Raw genomic sequence first — 18,595 nt, forward strand, 5'->3', positions numbered from 1 at the left:
CATGCCACCTTCCAGGGACTTAAGCCCCAACTCTTGGCGAAAGCTACCTTGCAGAGTGGAAGCTATCCTGTTCAGAAGTCTCTCGGCCACCAGCTCCAGCACACACCCCAACACCCAGATGTCCAGAAGGATCAGCAAGGTCTGCAAAAGCCACTGTTCCCATCATTGCCAAGCCGTTCCATGGCTTGCTCTTCCCAGCTTGCAGGAGTGGAAAGTGTGAGGGGTTAGTGACAGCAAGAGCACTCAGGAACAGGCAGAGCAGAGCCATGCCAGAGGCAGGAGAACATCACCAGTGCTGCTCTGGACCAGGGGAAGCATGGCCTCCGGGGACCCCAGCAGGGTGTCAGGGAGTGTGGATGGGTACTACTACTGCAGCCCTCATTAGGAACAGATGGATTTGGCAGGGGTAAAGGAGAAGGAGCGTGCTCAGCCTGCAGAGAAGAGCAGTCAGGCCATGGAGTGCTGCAGGACTGTGCCGCATTGCTCCCACAGGCTCTCACAAACCAAGTACAAGGCAGTGCTCATAATGCTTCCTACAGGAAGCTGGGCCTGCCCACCCTCGGCACTGTGGATAACAGGATGGGGCGGCACCCCTAGAGAATGTGGTGTACACCAGACTGGTGGTGGGTCTTAGTCCTCTGGCTAACTCTCACCTATCCCCCACCTGCCTTCAACTTACAGGTGAACAACTGCCCCCAGCCCCACACCCTCCACAAAGGACAAACTCAGCTGTTTCCCAAGCTGCTTCCCTTAGTTACACTAGCTTTCAATGGGCTCTTCGCCAAGCCAGTGAAACTCCAGGAAGAGGTCCAGTCTGGCTGCTACCCGACTTGTGCTCTCCCTGTCTGGTCCCTGGGGTGCAGGGGAAAATGTCAGAAAACCAGAGTCCTTGGCCCAAAGAGTCAAACTTGAAGGGACAGCCAGCCAGGGATGCAAGACGAACAAGCATGCGGGGGATGCCATGTGCAAAAAGAGCAGAGATGTCAGTTCCACCTTCAACATCCATTCCACTGCCAGCAAGAAAAAAAAGGGAAACGGCACTCAGGAGCCACAGCGAGCAAAGCTGGCGGGGAGGGCAGTGCCTGAGGTTGACTACCACCTGGCACCGACACCAAAGAACGGGCTTTGTGCCAACAGACCTGCAGCTTTGCTTGTTCCACAAAATTCCCTTCCTGGGCAGGGACACCGCGGGGACTAGGAGAGCGGATTTGACAAAGTGTGTTAAATATATTAGCCTGGGGTTAAAATGACCTCCCGCACTTGTTGGTTTAAAAATAGGGTCTGGGGCAAAAACAGAGCTATATGACCAAACACACTTACTGTTTCCCTTTTAGGTTTCTTGCTGGCCAGGGAGGCAGGGTGCGACTTTGATTTTTTAAAGGGACACTGTCAAAATAAAAATCACATGTTTTACAACTTCTACCTCCACATGGCATGGGGGTTGGTGGGGCGAGGCGGGCCTCTGGTTTACTGCCCTCCATGCACGCCCAGGAATTCTAAAACTATAGCTGACCTTAAGACTACATTCAACACAAGAAAAATTCTGCATCAGGGCCCTGCACAGGCTGCCTGCACATACTTAACCAGTTCCTGGGAACCCTGTAGTGGGTCTCACTCAGAGAGGAGTCTAAGCTCAGCCTAACCTACTCATAGTCTGGGTCTCCCCAGAGCAAGAGGTCTTGGCCAAGGTGACATGAGAGTGGCTGGGCACTGAGGCTCAACATTACTTTAAAGACTCTCTGGAGACCTCATTTGGGCACTCCACAGGGCAGGGGGCAGAGAATAAGAACCCACTTAGGTACTTGGAACTCTGCAAAAGGCAGGTGGTTCCCAGGGCAGATTAGAACTTCTGGCTAATTACAAATCAAGGTTACACTCACCCCATAACTGACTCACTCAGGATAAGAGGGCAAACAGGAAGGGACCCATCTGACCCTCAAGCACCAGTACAAAAGCAACATCGAGCCCAGCACTGTTGAGCACAAGCCCTCTGACACTCGGACCCCCTCCGTCACTGGGCAGCCCCACCTCAGAGCTCTTTCTCCTGCAACCAGCAAACACATGGTTGGTGAGTGTGTGGCTCTTCAACTAAAGCCATACAATATACTAGAAGGCAAAAGTATTTTAGGGTGGGCGGTGGGTGGCGCACACCTTTAATCCCAGCACTCGGGAGGCAGAGCCAGGCGGATCTCTGTGAGTTCGAGGCCAGCCTGGGCTATAGAGCAAGATCCAGGACAGGCACCAAAGCTACATAGAGAAACCCAATCTCGAAAAACCAAAAAAAAAGTATTTCAGGGGCGTGTGTGTGTGTGTGTGGGGGGGGGGGGCATGACCCATTGGAGGAGGGGTGTGCTACACCTCTAGTCCAGGTGCCTGAACACAACCTTTGTTTTTAAAAGAAAGGCCAAAAATCTGCATTTCATGGGACACGTCTAGGTTTTTAAATGTTGGCCTAGGCTAGATGCAGTGGCACAGGCCTTTAATCCCAGCACTCAGGAAGCAGAGACAGGAGGACCCCTGAGTTCAAGGCCAGCCTGGTGTACAGAGTAAGTTCCAGGACAGCCTGGGCTACACAGAGAAACCTGTCTCAGAAAACAAACAAACAAAACTGTTGGCTCAGTTTTCAGAAGTCCTCTGTGAGAGTCTATCCCATCTGCTGAGCTTCCTCGTTGTAAATAAATAAAGCAGGCCTTCCAGGAACAAAGGCTATGTCCCCCGGATGTCCAGGCCATAGGGCTTATCGCTCTTTCCTCTTAAAGTGGGGGCAAGGCCTTCAAAAGCCACAAGTTCCTGTGACAGATACACATGGGAACCCAAGAAGGCCTTGGCCCAAACTGAGCTCTCCTTCACTCCCCAACTACCTCAGCAACTCCTACAGACTCCCATCCACTTCTAGGCATCTCTCTCCCTGTCTCTGAGCACTTTTGTAGGAGTCTTACCTCTTCATCTATGTCTTGCTCTTTAGGTCCTTTAACTGACAAGACCTTCCTGGTCTGCCTGAAGCCAGGCCTACTCAGGCAGTCAGTCTACAGAGGGACCCCAGGCTGAGACTAAAGCAGCCCACGGGCAGTGACACAGGCGGCCTTCAAAGAGCGTTGCCTAAAGCAACAGTGGAGAGGGTGGAAACACTCAGCAGAGCTCCGAGGAGGCCCCATCCTTGCCCAGCAGAGCCTGGTTCCTGATTAACAGCTCACAGGCCGCTGTGGGGGCCATGCCTGCCTAGGAGGCAAGCTGGAGGAGAAGAAAGCACTTACAGAGTGTTCATCATGGTCCACACTCTGGGCCAAGACAGGGCTGAAGGAGATGGGAGACAGGGCCCCTGGCTTCTTCCGAACAGCCCGGATCTGCAGGAGAGCTCGGAATGCTGTGGCAGAAAGAAAGAGAGACATAAGAACAAGGGCAGAGTCTTCAGAGGCATGGACGGACACTCTAGACTGCGGACACTACCATTCACAGTACCAGAAACAAGGAACATGTTTCTAAATCAGAGTCAGCCGGGCGGTGGTGGCGCACGCCTTTAATCCCAGCACTCGGGAGGCAGAGCCAGGCGGATCTCTGTGAGTTCGAGGCCAGCCTGGGCTACCAAGTGAGTTCCAGGAAAGGCGCAAAGCTACACAGAGAAACCCTGTCTTGAAAAAAAAAAAAAAAATGAAAAAAAAAAAAAAAAAAAAAAACAGAGTCAGGGGATCCTTAACAGATGGAATCCTGGACAGTTTCTAAGGGTAGGCAGCTAAAAGACCAACAACTATTTAAGGACCCCTCTATTCAAGTCACAGTGGCTGTGGCCACCACTCACACCAGTAGACTCAAATAGTGGGGACCACAGAGATCTCCAGACTACAGGCTCCTGCCTGTGAGCTCTTCAGAAGGCAGGAGAGGTAAGTGCAATGTCTACCACATAGACAACTGGGACAGACACTGGTTATGTACCAGAAAGGACAAATTAGGACAAAGGTCATCTCCTAGTGCCAGTTCTGCCTACAAGAGTGGCCCAGCAGGAAACAGGGTTACATTCCTAAGACATAGCAAGTGGAGGTGAAACCCCTGAATCTGTGACAAATGTGCCTTAAATCACTATCAAATAAGATATGCCATCAACAGCCGGGCAGTGGTGGTGCACACCTTTAATCCCAGCACTTGGGAGGCAGAGGCTGGCGGATCTGTGAGTTTGAGGCCATCCTGGTCTACAGAGTGAGTTCCAGGGAAGGTGTAAAACTACACAGACAAACCCTGTCTCAAAAAAACCAAACCAAACCAAACCAAACCAAACCAAACCAAAAAGATAAGCCATCAACAACCTGCACTCTGGTGCTGAGGAATCAGAGCAGGCCACACCACAACAGCCTCACTTCTCCACAACCATCCATACTTGGATACACAGCAACCAGGTGAGGAAGGGCATGCACTGAGAGGTGGAACTGGGATTCAGGGCTCTGTATTTGCAGTCTAGCCTAGACATACTTGCTCCAGCCCTGCTCTGACCTCTGGGTCCCACCAACACACTCCCAGACTACTCCAGGAGGCCAGGACAAGCTGGGGACACTGGTGCTCAGCTTCACTGACAGCATCAATTCTCACAGGCTAAGGCCTGCAGTGAGGTCTTAGGACACCCTAAGCAGCTGTGTAGATTCAGGATGTAAGTTCACAGTGGGACAGTGCTGAAAGGACTGTTCCAGAAAGATGGCAAATCCTGGCCGCCCTGTTGACTGGAGACCACCTATGTAAGAAAAGTACCTCTCCTCTGTCACAAGTGGGCACCAAAGCCTGCGAAAATCCAGGCTGGAACAATGTCTGCTTCCCTTGCAAAAAGGGCTATGAACTACCTAAGCCAGCCCTAACCTGTGGTTTCCTGTTCTACCTCAGCTGAGACGTCCCCTGGACACTGGGAGACCCAGACCAGGTACCACATTGTCCCTGTCTGTATATGCAACCTGTCCTATGACTCAACGGAACTGCCCCAGTGCAAACTCACACAGTACATGGACACACACCCAACTCTGAGGGGACAACCACCATGACGTGCTACGTTCAGACAATGGGATCAAAAGCAGGAGCCAAAACCCTACCATGTTTGAATGAAAAACCCATTTCTGACACTTGACTAGCCATGAGCTTGGGTGAGTTTCTCAGAGTCTACAAACGTTGGCAGACAACCTGACTACCACCCAGCACACTTTAAGATTTTCAAAAATAGTTCTTATGTAACCTTGACAATAGATTTTGTTCAGAGATTAATCTGCCTGGTTCAAGTGTTATCGCACTTCTATGTCTTCCTTCTCATCTTTCCCTGTCCTGGAGGCAGGGGATCAACACCATGCCTTTCATGAAAAAGCTCATGGACTTTCCATTCCTTGTGTAACAGGGAGTGGTGGTCCCCAGACTGCCTGGAATGGGCAGCCCCAATTCTCCTGCATCTTCTCACAAACAGAGCCCTGGGTAATGCTCACGCAGGCGGCAGATGGGGCAGTTGTTGGCTTGGTACCGCAGCGTGTCAGCACAGGAAGTGCAGAGGCACAGGTGGCGGCAGGGCAGGATCAGCGTGTCCCTCAGGTCTGACAGGCACACCACACACTCACTGCTGTTGTCACTGTTCTCGTCATCGGATGGCTGTGGAGACATGGGCCTGTGTGTCAGTGGCTTCACAAGAGCCCTCGCGAGGGTGGCTTGATGCTGCCTGGAGCATGCCCTCCTGTGTCTATGTGTGGCAAAGGGGGTAGGAAGTGTCAGGGACACAGCTGGGCTCTTCAGACACCATGGGGAGAGCACCAGGCTCACACGGAGGGAGAACCCTTGCCTCTTCCAACCCCAAACATGACAACTCCTTCTGCTGTAAAAAAAGGAAGGACAGCACTGAACCATGTGTCTTTCAACCACAATCAGCAAGCAGATCTCATTTGGAAACACTTTCGTTTATATCAGCTTTCAGAAACCACACCAGGACCTGGAAAGTGAGTGAGCAAATGTCTTAAACATGAATTGGGTTAACTGAACCTGCTTGGTTATTGGAACACTACCACATTTAGGTATCTCTGCACTGTCTGGGGTACTTCTGAGCTATGGCTGCAGCACCAAGGAGCTGCCCTAGAAATCAGATGGCTAACTCGGCATAGTGGCGCACACCTTTAATCTCAACTTGGAAGGCAGAGGCAGGCAGATCTCTTTGCGCTTGATTCCAGCCTGGTCTACATAGTGAGTTCCAAGGCCAGAGCTACACAGTGAGACCCTGTCTTGAAAAACAAATAAACCAAATGGCTCATAAAGCCAAAAATACTATCTGACAATTTAGTGATTTAAACAACATGCTGGGTCAACTTGCTGGGGAAAGGACAAGACATTTCGAACACTGCCGTCTCCTACTATGGTTGGGGTGTATCAAATGTCTGACCCTCTAAAAGGCTTACGGGTTGGAGGCTCTGAAACCCAGCCATTAGGGGAGGTTCTGGGAATTCTAAAGAGGACCTTCAGGGGGCAGGTAGCCATCTAGCCCTTTCCATCTCTTCTGGTCCCTGGCTGCCATGACATGAGCTACTTTGCTCCACCTCATTTTCCCTGCCATGGTGGACTGACACTTAGAAAACTGTGAGCTGAAATAAATCATTCTCGTTTGAATTGCTGTTTCTCAGGTAGTCAGTCAGAGACACACAAAAGCTTGGTTGGCTTAACTGCTAAAAAGGGATTAAGGAAAAATGATGGAGTCTGGGGTTCTGGACCTCCAGGGAAAGGCCTCTTTTCCATTAAACCTTGTAGGCCCTGGGTCAGGCCTGGGAAAACCTAGCATGTCACCAATCAGTGGGCTTCCATAAGGCAGTTAGAAACCTGAGGCATGTTGCCAGCCTGGAGTCCTGTTAGCTGCCCACAAGGACACACCTTGGTCTCCTGGTTGTTCTTATTCTCGATGCCGTAGATCTCCTGCAACAGGTAGCTGACACGGTCCACCTAGAGAGCAGAAAGATGTGCTAGTGGGCTTCGCTGTATCTAGACTACCACCAGAGCCCCAGGTTCCAGGGAAAGTGTGCCTGGGAAGTCTGTGAGCCCTGGAGAAGAGCAAATGCCAGGAACAAGAGGCAGGAAACCCCTGCCCTGTGCTGAGCTCAGCAAGCAACGCATGGAGCAGGGAATGAAGCCAGTGGTCCCCCATCCATCCAGAAGACCTGGCTCCAAGCTCCCCACAATCATCCCCACTACCAGAGAACAAACACTTTGGACCCATTCTGTCACCCACAAGAGGGCCAGAGCTGTTGTCTGTATGCCGCAGATAGCAAGCCATGCAACCGTTCTTTCCACGAGACACAAAAGCCATATCTGGTCTTAGACACAAAACCAAAAGGCTTCATGCTGACCTGTCCCGAAGTGCCCTAAGTTATTGGTTCCAAAGTTCCATGGGCCACAGCACCCCTCCAGAAAGCCAGGATCCTGCTAGCTGGCTTTCAGGAAAAAAGTGCCCCAACCCCTAGCCCATGGGCTCTTCTGCCCAATTAGTATCGTCAGGGTCTGAACCTGCCAGGGTTCACTCACTCTCTCTCCTTTAAAAGGTTAACAAACTATAACCCCACACTGGAACCTTAAGCACTTGGGTAGCTATACACAAGACAACTACTCACCATGGCCTTAGAACACAGGCTCCTTCCTGCCTGTTAATCAGTCTCATGATCAAGGTCTTAAACAGTTCTAGGTAGGCATCCCACTAAATTCTTATATTGCTCGAGTAGGCCAGCAGGAGTAACTGCCCTATATAGAATCCCGGAATGTGTGATTCCCAAGAGAAGCTTTCCCAGTCTCCCCAGTACCCTGGGATTCCTCCCCTCTCGGGTGCTACAAGGGTCAACTGAGTCTTTGCCCAGGGCTGCTTTCTTTCCAGTAATTTGTAAGCAAGAGGTGGCTGCCATATTTCTGTTTCCTGACTTTCCTTACTTCCTCTGCCCATTCATTTAGAAAATACTCGCCAAGAACTAACTGCACTCCATGCACCATGGTTCAAACTGGGCAGGACTCAGGGACCTGCACTGGTTGCTGCAGCACAGGGTAGCTATACAACCCATGCACATAAAACACAGACCCCAACAGCCCAGAGCACAAGAGGGTAGACTCAGGCAAGCAGCTCCTACATGACCAGAAAGAACAGCCCATGGAGTCTGGGCATGTGTTCACACATGTGTTATGTGTGTGCTTTTTGCAACCCAAGGGCCCATGATGTCTGACACTTACAATTTGCTTCTGCTTTAACGGCTTCACAGAGAAGCTGCCATCCACATGCTGCAGGGGAGAGACACAGTTAATCTCAAACTGGCCCCTCCAAGCAGTCTTGCCCAGCCAGGTTAAGGCTAACCTACATTCATGGCTGAAAATAAGAAAAAGATGAAGACGAGGAGCCAGGCCACAAAGTCTTCACTCGTGGCCTCATGCCTGCCTTCTACAGTTCCTAGAGCATCTTCTTCCAACATTCCCACAGAATCCAACTATCCTGGGTGGTCTCTAGCATGCACAAATTGAAGCTGCTCATCCACATTCTGATATTGGCTAGCCACTCCCATGTACCCAGAAGCAGTATTTATGTAGTAGGAGTGAATACACAAAAGTTCTTAGGTTTGGCTATCAGGAAGATGATATAAGCACACACTCAGAGAGCTAAAATGTGAGAAAAAAACTGAATAGAACCAATGTGTTTAATGATATCCAGAGAAATAGATTGTCAGAGTTGGAAAGACTTATTAAGGTATTAGAGCTGAGATTTTTTTGTAATAATTAGTGTTATTATACTTTGAGTCAACCAAGACAGCACTCAGGATAGTCCAGTGAAGTTGATGGGCACTTATGGAAATTTCTAGAATGTGGTACTATAAAAACAAGCAGTTTTTCACTGAGCTCTAAATTGCAAGCACTAAATGGAATGCCTGTTGGGGACAGCCCATTTGCCTCACCAGATCCTATTGTGAGCACTTCTCCCAACAAGATCCAAACACAGGGTGCTCAAGAGGTGGCTGGCCTCTGTTCAGCACACTCCTGTCACCCGCACTCCTGGCCCCAGAAGAGCAGGTCTAGGCTTATTACAGAACAGATGGGCACAGCTGTACAGAGCCGAGCGTGGTCCAGAGACTTGGGTAACAGTAGCAATGGGCTCTGCACTGAAAGCACACCTTGGTGAAGACCCCAAGTCTGCAGGACTCCAGATGAGTCAGCAGGAAATAAGTAATCCCAGGCCATTCTTGGTGGGGTCCTTGTCACCTGGGCTCCAACCTGAAGCTGTCTTAGTTGCAGTGCTGAGAAATAGCAAAGGGTCTGAGGGAGGGTGGGGTCTCTGGGAACATCATCAGGTAGGCATGTAACACCCAAATATCTGACAAGTGAGGATATACACACACACACATCCATCCATCCATCCATCTATACATACATACATACATGCACGCATGCCTGGGTTTGCACTAGCAGGTGGCAGACTCTCATCCACCTCACTATTATTCACTGATCATCTATAGTGCAAATTAGATACCATGCCAGCTCTGAGATGACAAATGAAAGGCCACTTCTGCCCTGGCACAAGTAAGTACAGTAAACAACTGCCCAGAGGAGTCAGGAAGGCCTCCTGTGGGCATGAAGCCTGCCCAGCCCTATCTGGACTGCAAGCTGCAGCCAGCAGGAGGGGCAAAAGGGAGCAAGCAGATCGCAAGTGAGGCAGACACACACTCCAGGTATGGTCAGTACTGGGTGGCAACTGAGGACACTGAACCTGGTGGAAAGAAGTGGTGGCTGGAGGGAGGAAAGTTAGTCTGTGGCAGGGTCTTCATGGGGGCATCCTAGCCTGTGCTGGCGGGTTCTTAAGGGTCCTGTGGGGCTGGCCTCAGTCCAGAACATTCTGCCTCACCACTCTAAAAACTCTTTTAATAACTCCCAAGAGGATGATCAGCCTTAGACCAGTGTCTTGGGAACTAAGAATCTGTCATTTAGTCCCTGCACCAAGCCCTGACCCCCTTACTCAGGCCTCACCCTGCCCCAGCTCCCAGGTTACAGGGTGGTGGCCAGGATGGCACTTACCTTCTCAAAGGCAGCCAAGAGCACATGAGCATGGCCAGTCACTTCCACAACTGAAGCAGGGAAAGATAAGAGAGGAGGCCAAAAGTGAGGTCATGCTGGGACTCTCTCCCTCCCCATGCAGGCATGATTTCTAGGTGCCACAATTCTGGCAGAGCCCAGAATCCACTCCTGTTCTTGCCCTAGCTCACCCTCCTCCCTCTTCTGAATATGCCCACATGGCAATGCCACTGTCATGAGGCTGTCTGTGGCCGTGATGGACACCTTCCCTTTCTGGAAAAAGGCCCTTTGACAACTCTCGGAGAAGGAAGCCACTTTGTCCCCATAGGTCCCACACACTTGGAAAGGAAGATGAGGGAAGACCAACAATGCTCACCATCTCCTTCGTCCACCACAGCCTGGATGACCACTGGAAACACACCCCGATCCAGGTCAAAGTTCAGCTGAGGAAAGGAGGCAAAAATGGTCAGGCTCATGGACATCAAGTAGTGAGTGGGTCAGCCTGAACTGGAGTGGACAGATGGAATCTAGGACACTCAGTGACACTAAACCATGTAGGCCACACAGTTCCTGACTGGCTCTCCAAAGAGAAACTCCTTCCAAGAGGTCGTTAAGTCCCCATTCCCTCAGTCCTTGACAACCACTCATCTGCTTTCCACAGCTGAAGGTGTGCCTGCTCTGGACAGTTCCATAATCCATCATTTAATGTCTATCTTTTTGTACCCAGATTGTTTTTTCCCACTGAGCATGCTTTCTAAGTTCAGTTAGAACCCCATTCTTCTTTATAGTTGCGTAGTTACTCCAGGGGTTGGGTAAGCCACACCGTGTCTGCCCAATCACCAGCTGACCCCAGGCTGTTTCCACATTGTGACCACTGTGGACAATGCTATCATGTATCTGCTTAGTCTCTGCCATCCAGTCTCCTGGGGATATTCCTCCATGTTTTGGGTTAAATTTAGCTATGCAATTGTTTGATGAAAAGCATCTGGCTTAAGCCCCACCACAGATGGAATGAGTGAGAGCACTCAGTTACCCTTCCCTTCCTGCTTCCATCTTCACCCTGGCCCTCACACACTGCATCATGCTAGCAGTGCAGTACTCTGGGAGTCACCTGATCCACATCTGTGAGCTCTTCCCTGTAAACACTCTCAGCTCCTGTTTCTTCCTGTCACTAAGCTGTCCTCTGTCCCCAACTACCTGATAGACAAAATCCAGCCTGCCCAGTCTCCAGAACCCTCCTGGTGTCTTAGGAAAGCAGCACACATTTCCATTACTCTAAGGAGTTACTCAAAGAATGGTCAATGGGCCAGGTGTGGTAGTACACATATCTAATTCCAACTGCTCAGGGAGCAGAGGCAGAAGGGTGGTAAGCTCAGCAGTGAGGCCCTGTCTTAAACAATGGTGGTGTATACCATTAATCCTAGGCAGGAGGATCTCTGTGAGTTCAAGGTTAACCTGGTCTACATAGTGAGTTCTAGGCCAGCCAGAGATACACACTTGACCCTGTCTCAAAAAACAAAACAAAACAAAACAAACAAACAAACAAACAAAAAACAACTTGTAAACTCTGTGAACATACTAAAAACCAGGGACACCTTAGAATGAGTAAGCTGTGGCATGTGAATCCCAGCACAATTAAGTTAAAACCAAGATCAAACACAGAACATGTTACGCACCTGAGATAGGGTCAGGAAAAGTAGCCCCAGCCTAGGCCCTGTTCACGGGGGCCAAGGACAGTGCCCTCTGCCTCACAAGTAGACCTTAGCCAGGACTCCCACAGGCCCATAATAGAGCTGCTTCTGGTCTGTGCCCTAGAACCCTGAGCCGATAACTAAGCACAAACTGTGAATGGAGACTCACTGGCCAGAGGCACATCTCTCAGCAGAACACAGAGCTCCCTTCTTCCTCAAGATCAGGCTAAACCAGCATGGAGCACAGGACAGAAAGGCCTGTCTCTCTTCATCAGAAAAACTGTCTCTAGTGGAGTGTGTAGTAGGAACAGAAGTTGGGCACTTGTTTCCACCTCAGCCCACTTGCATTTTTAGCCCTATCACACTGAACCTCAGTTTTGTGTTTCCAAATGGGGTTGCCACACCAGTTACACTGACTTCTACAAAGAAAGGCATGGAAATCCTCTCAGCAGCCCGGCACAGGACACTGCTGCCAAGGCCGTGGATGCTAGTGCTGTTTATAAAACAGGAAAAACATTTCTTCCTAATCGTTATCAACATAACCCAGGGTGGGGTGGGGGCATTAAGCACACACCTTTAATCCCAGCACTCTAGGGACAAAGGCAAATGGATCTCTATGGCTTTGAGGCCAGCCTGATCTACAGAGACCCTGTCTCAAAAAAAGTTAGCAACACAGGGAATTTCCCACGACAAATATGGTGAGAAAGGAGTCAAAACACTACAAAAAACTTTTGGGAGGATATGGTTATTTGAATGAGAACACCCCCCAGGTTCATACAGCTGAATGCTTGATCCCATTAGTGAAACTCTCTGGGAAGGATTAGGAGGTGTAGCTTGTTGGAGGAAGTATGCCACTGAGCGGTGGGCTTTGAAGTTAAAAAACCCCACCGCTGGGCCATGCTGGCGAGATGCAGAGGCAGTCAGATCTCTGTGAGTTCGAGGCCAGCCTGGTCTACAGAGCAAGATCCAGGACAGGCACCAAAACTACACAGAGAAACCCTGTCTCAAAACAAACAAACAAACAAACAAACAAAAACCCCACACTCCCCCAGTTTCTGTCTGCAACTTTTGGTAAGATGTTAACTCTCAGCTACTGCTCCAGGTCATACCTGCCTGCTGCTGCACTCCCCACCATGGTGGTCAAAGACTAACCCTCTGAAACGGAAAGCAAGCCAATTAAAGGCTTTAAAAGTTACATGGTGCCAGGCGCGCACGCCTTTAGTCCCAGCACTCGGGAGGCAGAGCCAGGCAGATCTCTGTGAGTTCAAGGCCAGCCTGATCTACAGAGTGAGTTCCAGGACAGGCTCCAAAGCTATAGAGAAATCTTGTCTCGAATAAACAAAAAAACAAAAAAACAAGAAAAGTATGAGTTATGGTCTTGGAAAGAGCTGACTATAAAGTTAAAAAAAAAAAAAAAAAGTTGCATTGGTGCCTGGCAGTGGTAGTGCACACCTTTAATCCCAGCACTTGGGAGCCAGAAGCAGGCAGATCTCTGAGTTTGAGACCAGCCTGGTCTACAGAGTACATTCCAAGACAGCCAGGATTACACAGAGAAACCCTGTCTTGAAAAACAAAAAACAAAAACAAAAATAAAAAAGTTGCATTTCATCACAGTGCAGGAATGAAGCCACATTCAGGACTGCTGGCTTCTAATCCAGCTCTGTGCTCATTCACTGTGAACAAGCCTCAACCTGAGCCTCAGTTTCTCATCTCTAGAGGAACAGAAGTCAGTCAGTGCAAGGCTGAACACAATGTCTGGGCAACATATTTAACTCAACACAATTCCTTTTGTGTTGAGGCTATGGAGTCAAGGAAGACTTGTGAGCAGGAAGGAGTTGCTCTGGTCCTTTGGAAGGAAGATACAGGCAAATGACAGGGGTAGCAGCAGATAGTCATGCAGGGCAGTTCCAGCACCAGGCTGGGCAGGGGCACTGTGGAACAGCAAGATGGAGACAAGCCGTGTGCATTTACCCAAAGCAGAATTCCCCACAAACTGGGACTTAAAGTAAGTGGCCTTCCTGGGTTAGTGCCTTGCTCTGTGATGAGGTTTCTTGTGAGCCTGCACCCTGCAGAAGAGCCACTCCAGAGTGATCCTGTTGATGATGATGCTGGCTGCATGCTGCCCTTACAAGGTCCATAAACTAAGCCCAAGGAGAGGAACTCTCACACAGGAACTGCTTGTTTGGGCATTAGTTAGGTGAGCTAGCTAGGAAGAGCAGAGCCCTGCACCCACCCTAGGCTGAAAGCTGACAGAGCACCAAGCCTGAGTGCTTTGGGGTCCTTTACACTCTGAGTAGCCTCCAAGCATTCTATCCTGTTCTCAGCTGCACTCTGCATCCTGGAAGGAGCCAGCTGTGCTGGGTGAACTTGGCATAGAAAACAATAGTCTGGGGAAGTGTTCAGTGACTCTGGTCCTGTCCTCCTCTCCCTGTGGTATCCCAGGGCTAACAGAGCACTTCACATATCACTGCTCTCTCAGACTCCCACTCCTGAAATCTGCACACAGCTGTGCATCAACACATACACATAATAGTCTTGGACCAAGGAGTGACAATAAACCAAGACAGGCTTCCACCACCAGACGGAGCCTAAGGAAGCTGCTTGTTTTTATTTTCACATTTTCTGTGCATGGGTGTTTGACCTGCATGTACGTCTGTGTATCAGCTGAGTGCCTGGTCTCCAAGGAGGCCTGATGGAAGAATTAGAATTACAGACTGTTTTGAGCTGTCATATGGATTCTAGGGATCCGAACTCAGGTCCTCTCCAAGAGTAACCATTACTTTTAACCACTGTGCCATCTCTCTAGCCTGTTTTTTTTTGTTTTTTTTGTTTTTTTTTTTTTGGTTTTTTGAGACAGGGTTTCTCTGCGTAAGCTTTGCACCTGTCCTGGATCTCACTCTGTAGACCAAGCTGCCCTCGAACTCACAGAGATCCGCCTGCTTCTGCCTCCCGAGTGCTGGGATTAAAGGCGTGCGCCACTACTGCCCGGCTAGCCTGTTTTTTGTTTGTTTGTTTTTTCTTTTTTTTTTTTTTCTCAGAGCTGAGGACCAAACCCAGGGCCTTATGCTTGCTAGGCAAGCGCTCTACCACTGAAACTAAATCCCCAACCCCTTATTTTTATATCATTATTATTATTTTGGTTTTTTGAAACAGGGTTTCTCTGTGTAACAGGTCTAGCTTTCCTGAAACTCACTTTGTAGACCAGGCTGGCCTTGAACTCACAGAGATCCACCTGCCTCTGCCTCCAGAGTACTGGGACTAAAGGTGTGAGCCACCACCACCCAGCTGTTTTATTTAATTTAATTTATTTATTTATTTTGGTTTTTCGAGACAGGGTTTCTCTGTGTAGTTTTGGTACCTGTCCTGGATCTCACTCTGTAGACCAGGCTGCCTCGAACTCACAGAGATCTGCCTGGTTCTGCCTCTCGAGTGCTGGGATTAAAGGTGTGTGCCACCGCCATCCGGCCAGCTGTTTTATGTTTAACACGGAACAAGAGAAACCCTCATAGGAAAAGAGGCTGTTGGGATAGGAAGGAGCCCAGGCAGCTGCCACCAGCATGAGTCACGCCCAAGTTCTTTTATTTGGAGACCAGTGAGAGACAGTCTTGGGGTTTCACACAGGGGCTCCCAGGGGCTCTGCAGATGGCTGCTGGGAAATAAGGACAGAGGAGAAAGGCTCTGACAGAACTAAGTAGACACCACGGGCAGAGACAGAGGGAGGAGGGAAAACTAGCAGAAAAGCTACTCAAGCTGTAACCCACAAGAGGCCTGTGAGGAAAGCCTGTGCTGTGACACGCAAATCTGCACTGTGTGACTCAGAAACAAAGGAAAGACAATGAGGGACAGCAGCTAAACTGTCACGCTGCTGGGCGGGGACAGTGACAATGGGGGAGCCTCTGTCTTTGCACTGTAGCCTCCATGACTACCACACTTGTGGCCCCTAAGCCTCACTCACACCTTACTCCTTAGTCCCTCTGCATATATGACCCAAGACAAAGACCTGGCCACTCCCAGGCTGCCAGCACCAGGAGGAATCTCCTTGGGCCCCAGTATAACATACCAGGCAGAAGACAGAGAAACCAGAGAAGGAACAAGAGAAAGTAGGGGCTCCCAGCCCCCAGAGTTACCTCATCATCCTTCCACTCAGAGAAGTCAATCTTGAATGAAGGCAGGGAGAACTGCTGGCTAACGCCCCTCTTGTAGTGGACGGTCTCAGACTGCAGAGAAGGGTTCTTACAGCTGTACCTGCACAGCGAGGGAGGCAGCCACCTGACTCCTGGAGCCAAGGGTCCCTGCACCCAGCCTCCCACCCCCTTCTGTTACTCATCTGATAGCCAGCTGAGCTGGCAGCCATTTGTTCCACAGGGATTGAGAGCCTCAGTCATTCCAGACTGGAACAGGAAGCAGCCCACTTGGCCAGGTGGCCCTTGCTCTTACAGGAGCCTCCCACTACCAGCTCTGCTCACCATCACACTGCCCAGCCCTGCCAAGTAACCATTTCTCCTAGAACCTATGCCAGCCCAACACCTCTGCTATCCTCTGTATGGCAAGGACATGCCTACAAGGTATTTAGAGCATTTACTTTTTCGGCATGATCATGATCATAGTGCAGAACTCCCTGTCCCAATGCGTGCTCCTAGCTGCCTGCTTCTAGTCCCAGTCAGGCATTGCTCACGAAAAGTCAATGCACATGCATGCCCACACAGGGTGAGGCCCTCACTTCAATGTCTGCTCATGTTCTGAAGCATGCTGCCACCCTCAGGAGTGTCATGTTCACTGAAACACCATGCTGTTTTACTGCAGCTTTGCTCTAGTGACCCAGAGACCAGCTCTCTCTGCCTTGCTAGTCCCCACCGTGCTCCAAGGACCATTGTATTTATGCAGACACTCATCTCATACCCCAGGCTGACCATTAGAAAACAAGAGCTGAGCCAGTGTCTCCATTCATGAACACTCACTATTCCCACCCCCCACCCCTGCTTACTGTCCCAGGGCTTCTCTGGGTATCTAGGACAAAGGCCACAATCAGAGCCTGGGAAGCGGGGTAGGGGGGTGGAGGGGTGGGGTGGGAAGGGATGTCCCCGCTGTCCTTACTGTCAGTGCCAGTGTAGGAGGGAACCCCACAGAGAGGCCAGCCTGGTTATAGAAAAAAGGCCAGCCCAGGAGAGGAATCTCAGCAGCCTGGGCCTTCAAGTCATAAGCTGTGGAACCCAGAACCACCCTATTTCAATTTTCTTGACAAAAAGTTAAGGAGCAAGAAAGGAACAGGAGGACTGCCTGCCCTGCAACTCAGGACAATATTCCTGCAGGCTGGGTTTAGGTTCCCAGCCCAGCCTTTAAAGCCTGGGTCCTGGGGCCCCCTGTTTCTGTCTTGGTGACTTGGTACAGACCAGCAATCTGGGAGGCAAACAGGCCTCATGCAGGTCTCAGAAAAGGTCTACCAGCATGCATCTCTGGGCAGCCATGGCTAGCTGGCCATCCTAGCTCATCTGGTGGCAGCAGGACCCTGTTATCACATACCTCACAGGACACAACAGAGAACAGCTGATCTAGACGGGCTGCAGATGGAGCCCACTGGATCCTCACTTTCTCTGGAGCAGCTCCAAGGCACCTACCCAGAATCCAGGGCTCATCTGCTATGGCAGCTGTGCCCACGGACAACTCAGAAACAGGAGCTCTTCTTCTCAGTTGTCATCACACTGGAGGCCCAGGGAGGGCAGCACACCATGAGGGTCATACTGCCTCAGGCTGTAGCTGCTGAGTAGCTCAACCCAGGGCTTGTGCAGGAAGAGGGCTTGTGCTGGCCACTCTGTATACTCCCTGCTGACAGTCAGTACACACACTGGAGTACTGTTAAGTAAGTAACTTAGTAAATGTAACTAAGTAACCCACTGTTTAGGCCACAGTGAAATCCTCAAAGAACTAACTGTGGAAAAGGCATTAGCTTCCTAACTGCCCACTGCCACTCAGGAGGGAGTCTGCTGGTTGCCCCGGGCCAAGTCCTGAGTCCTAGAGGGAAACCTCTTCTCAACCAGCAGCTAGCTTAGAGCAGCTATTATCCTCCTTCTGTATGGGGACTGATTAAAGACACCACCTGTGAGAGCTGAACTCCCCCAGCCCTCATTCCCAGATGAGGAAACAGAGGTGGAAGTGGTTACGTGCTCTGATCACATCAGCAGACACAGAGCAGAGAAACACTCAAAGCCAGTGTTCTCAGTCCCCCTCACCCCAATGCCAGATCTGAGCCTTTCCAAGGCAGGAAGTACACGGACATGTTTCTGCCCATCTGTGAAGCCACTTAGGCCAGGGCTGGCTTTCCTGCTAAGGAAGCCCCTACCACGGTCATGCTGTGATTGCAGCCTGCAAACTCCTGGGGCTGTCAAGACTCATATTCTAAAGAAAATCTCCAAAAGTTCAAATTTGTAATTGTGACACAACAAAACACACATATTTGGTATCTGCCCAAACTCCTGACATAGCGCTCACAATCTTTTCAAGTCTTCTGGGTGCTGGGTGTCTCTCTATCCAAAGGAGGTGACTCTATGGAGGCTTCTGGAAGAGGTCGGTAACCAGAAAGAGCAAGCCACCATCAGCAGCAGGGATCTTTCAGTCCAAGGCCCTCTCCAGGAAGGGGGAAAGGCTGCAGAGTGAGCTAACAATGACGCCCACAGGATACTGCAAAGCATGCACAAAGCCCAAAGTGCCGCACTTAAGGACTCACACTGCCATGCCGTTCAAGAACTCCTCTACTGCCTGGCAATAAATGGTGATAGCCACGCGGGCGTCAGCATCGAAGGTGAATTCCAGACTGTAGAGCACGCGGGGCTTCTCACCGTCCTCGGTAGGGCTGTCCGCATCGTCTTTGTACCTACCAA

General features: G+C 50.3%; 1 protein-coding gene across 8 annotated transcripts in view; it reads right to left on the reverse strand.

Annotated features, from left to right (window-relative positions):
* The window catches only part of Mgrn1 (mahogunin ring finger 1), a 53,035-nt gene that overhangs the window by 10,001 nt on the left and 24,439 nt on the right, over positions 1 to 18,595 (reverse strand). For 4 of the 8 annotated variants that reach the window (XM_059270067.1, XM_059270066.1, XM_059270072.1 and 1 more), the window contains exons 4-12: positions 18,442 to 18,588; positions 15,848 to 15,965; positions 10,406 to 10,472; positions 10,033 to 10,082; positions 8,206 to 8,253; positions 6,868 to 6,936; positions 5,448 to 5,607; positions 3,255 to 3,364; positions 1,321 to 1,386 (exon numbers count right to left, since the gene is read on the reverse strand). In XM_059270067.1, coding sequence (XP_059126050.1) covers positions 1,321 to 1,386; positions 3,255 to 3,364; positions 5,448 to 5,607; positions 6,868 to 6,936; positions 8,206 to 8,253; positions 10,033 to 10,082; positions 10,406 to 10,472; positions 15,848 to 15,965; positions 18,442 to 18,588 — 835 coding nt within the window. The remainder of the gene's footprint in view (positions 1 to 1,320; positions 1,387 to 3,254; positions 3,365 to 5,447; positions 5,608 to 6,867; positions 6,937 to 8,205; positions 8,254 to 10,032; positions 10,083 to 10,405; positions 10,473 to 15,847; positions 15,966 to 18,441; positions 18,589 to 18,595) is intronic. The other 4 variants (XM_059270070.1, XM_059270068.1, XM_059270074.1 and 1 more) reach the window with 1 other exon arrangement.

Source organism: Peromyscus eremicus, chromosome 8a (assembly GCF_949786415.1).
Source record: "Peromyscus eremicus chromosome 8a, PerEre_H2_v1, whole genome shotgun sequence".
NCBI lineage: Eukaryota > Metazoa > Chordata > Mammalia > Rodentia > Cricetidae > Peromyscus > Peromyscus eremicus.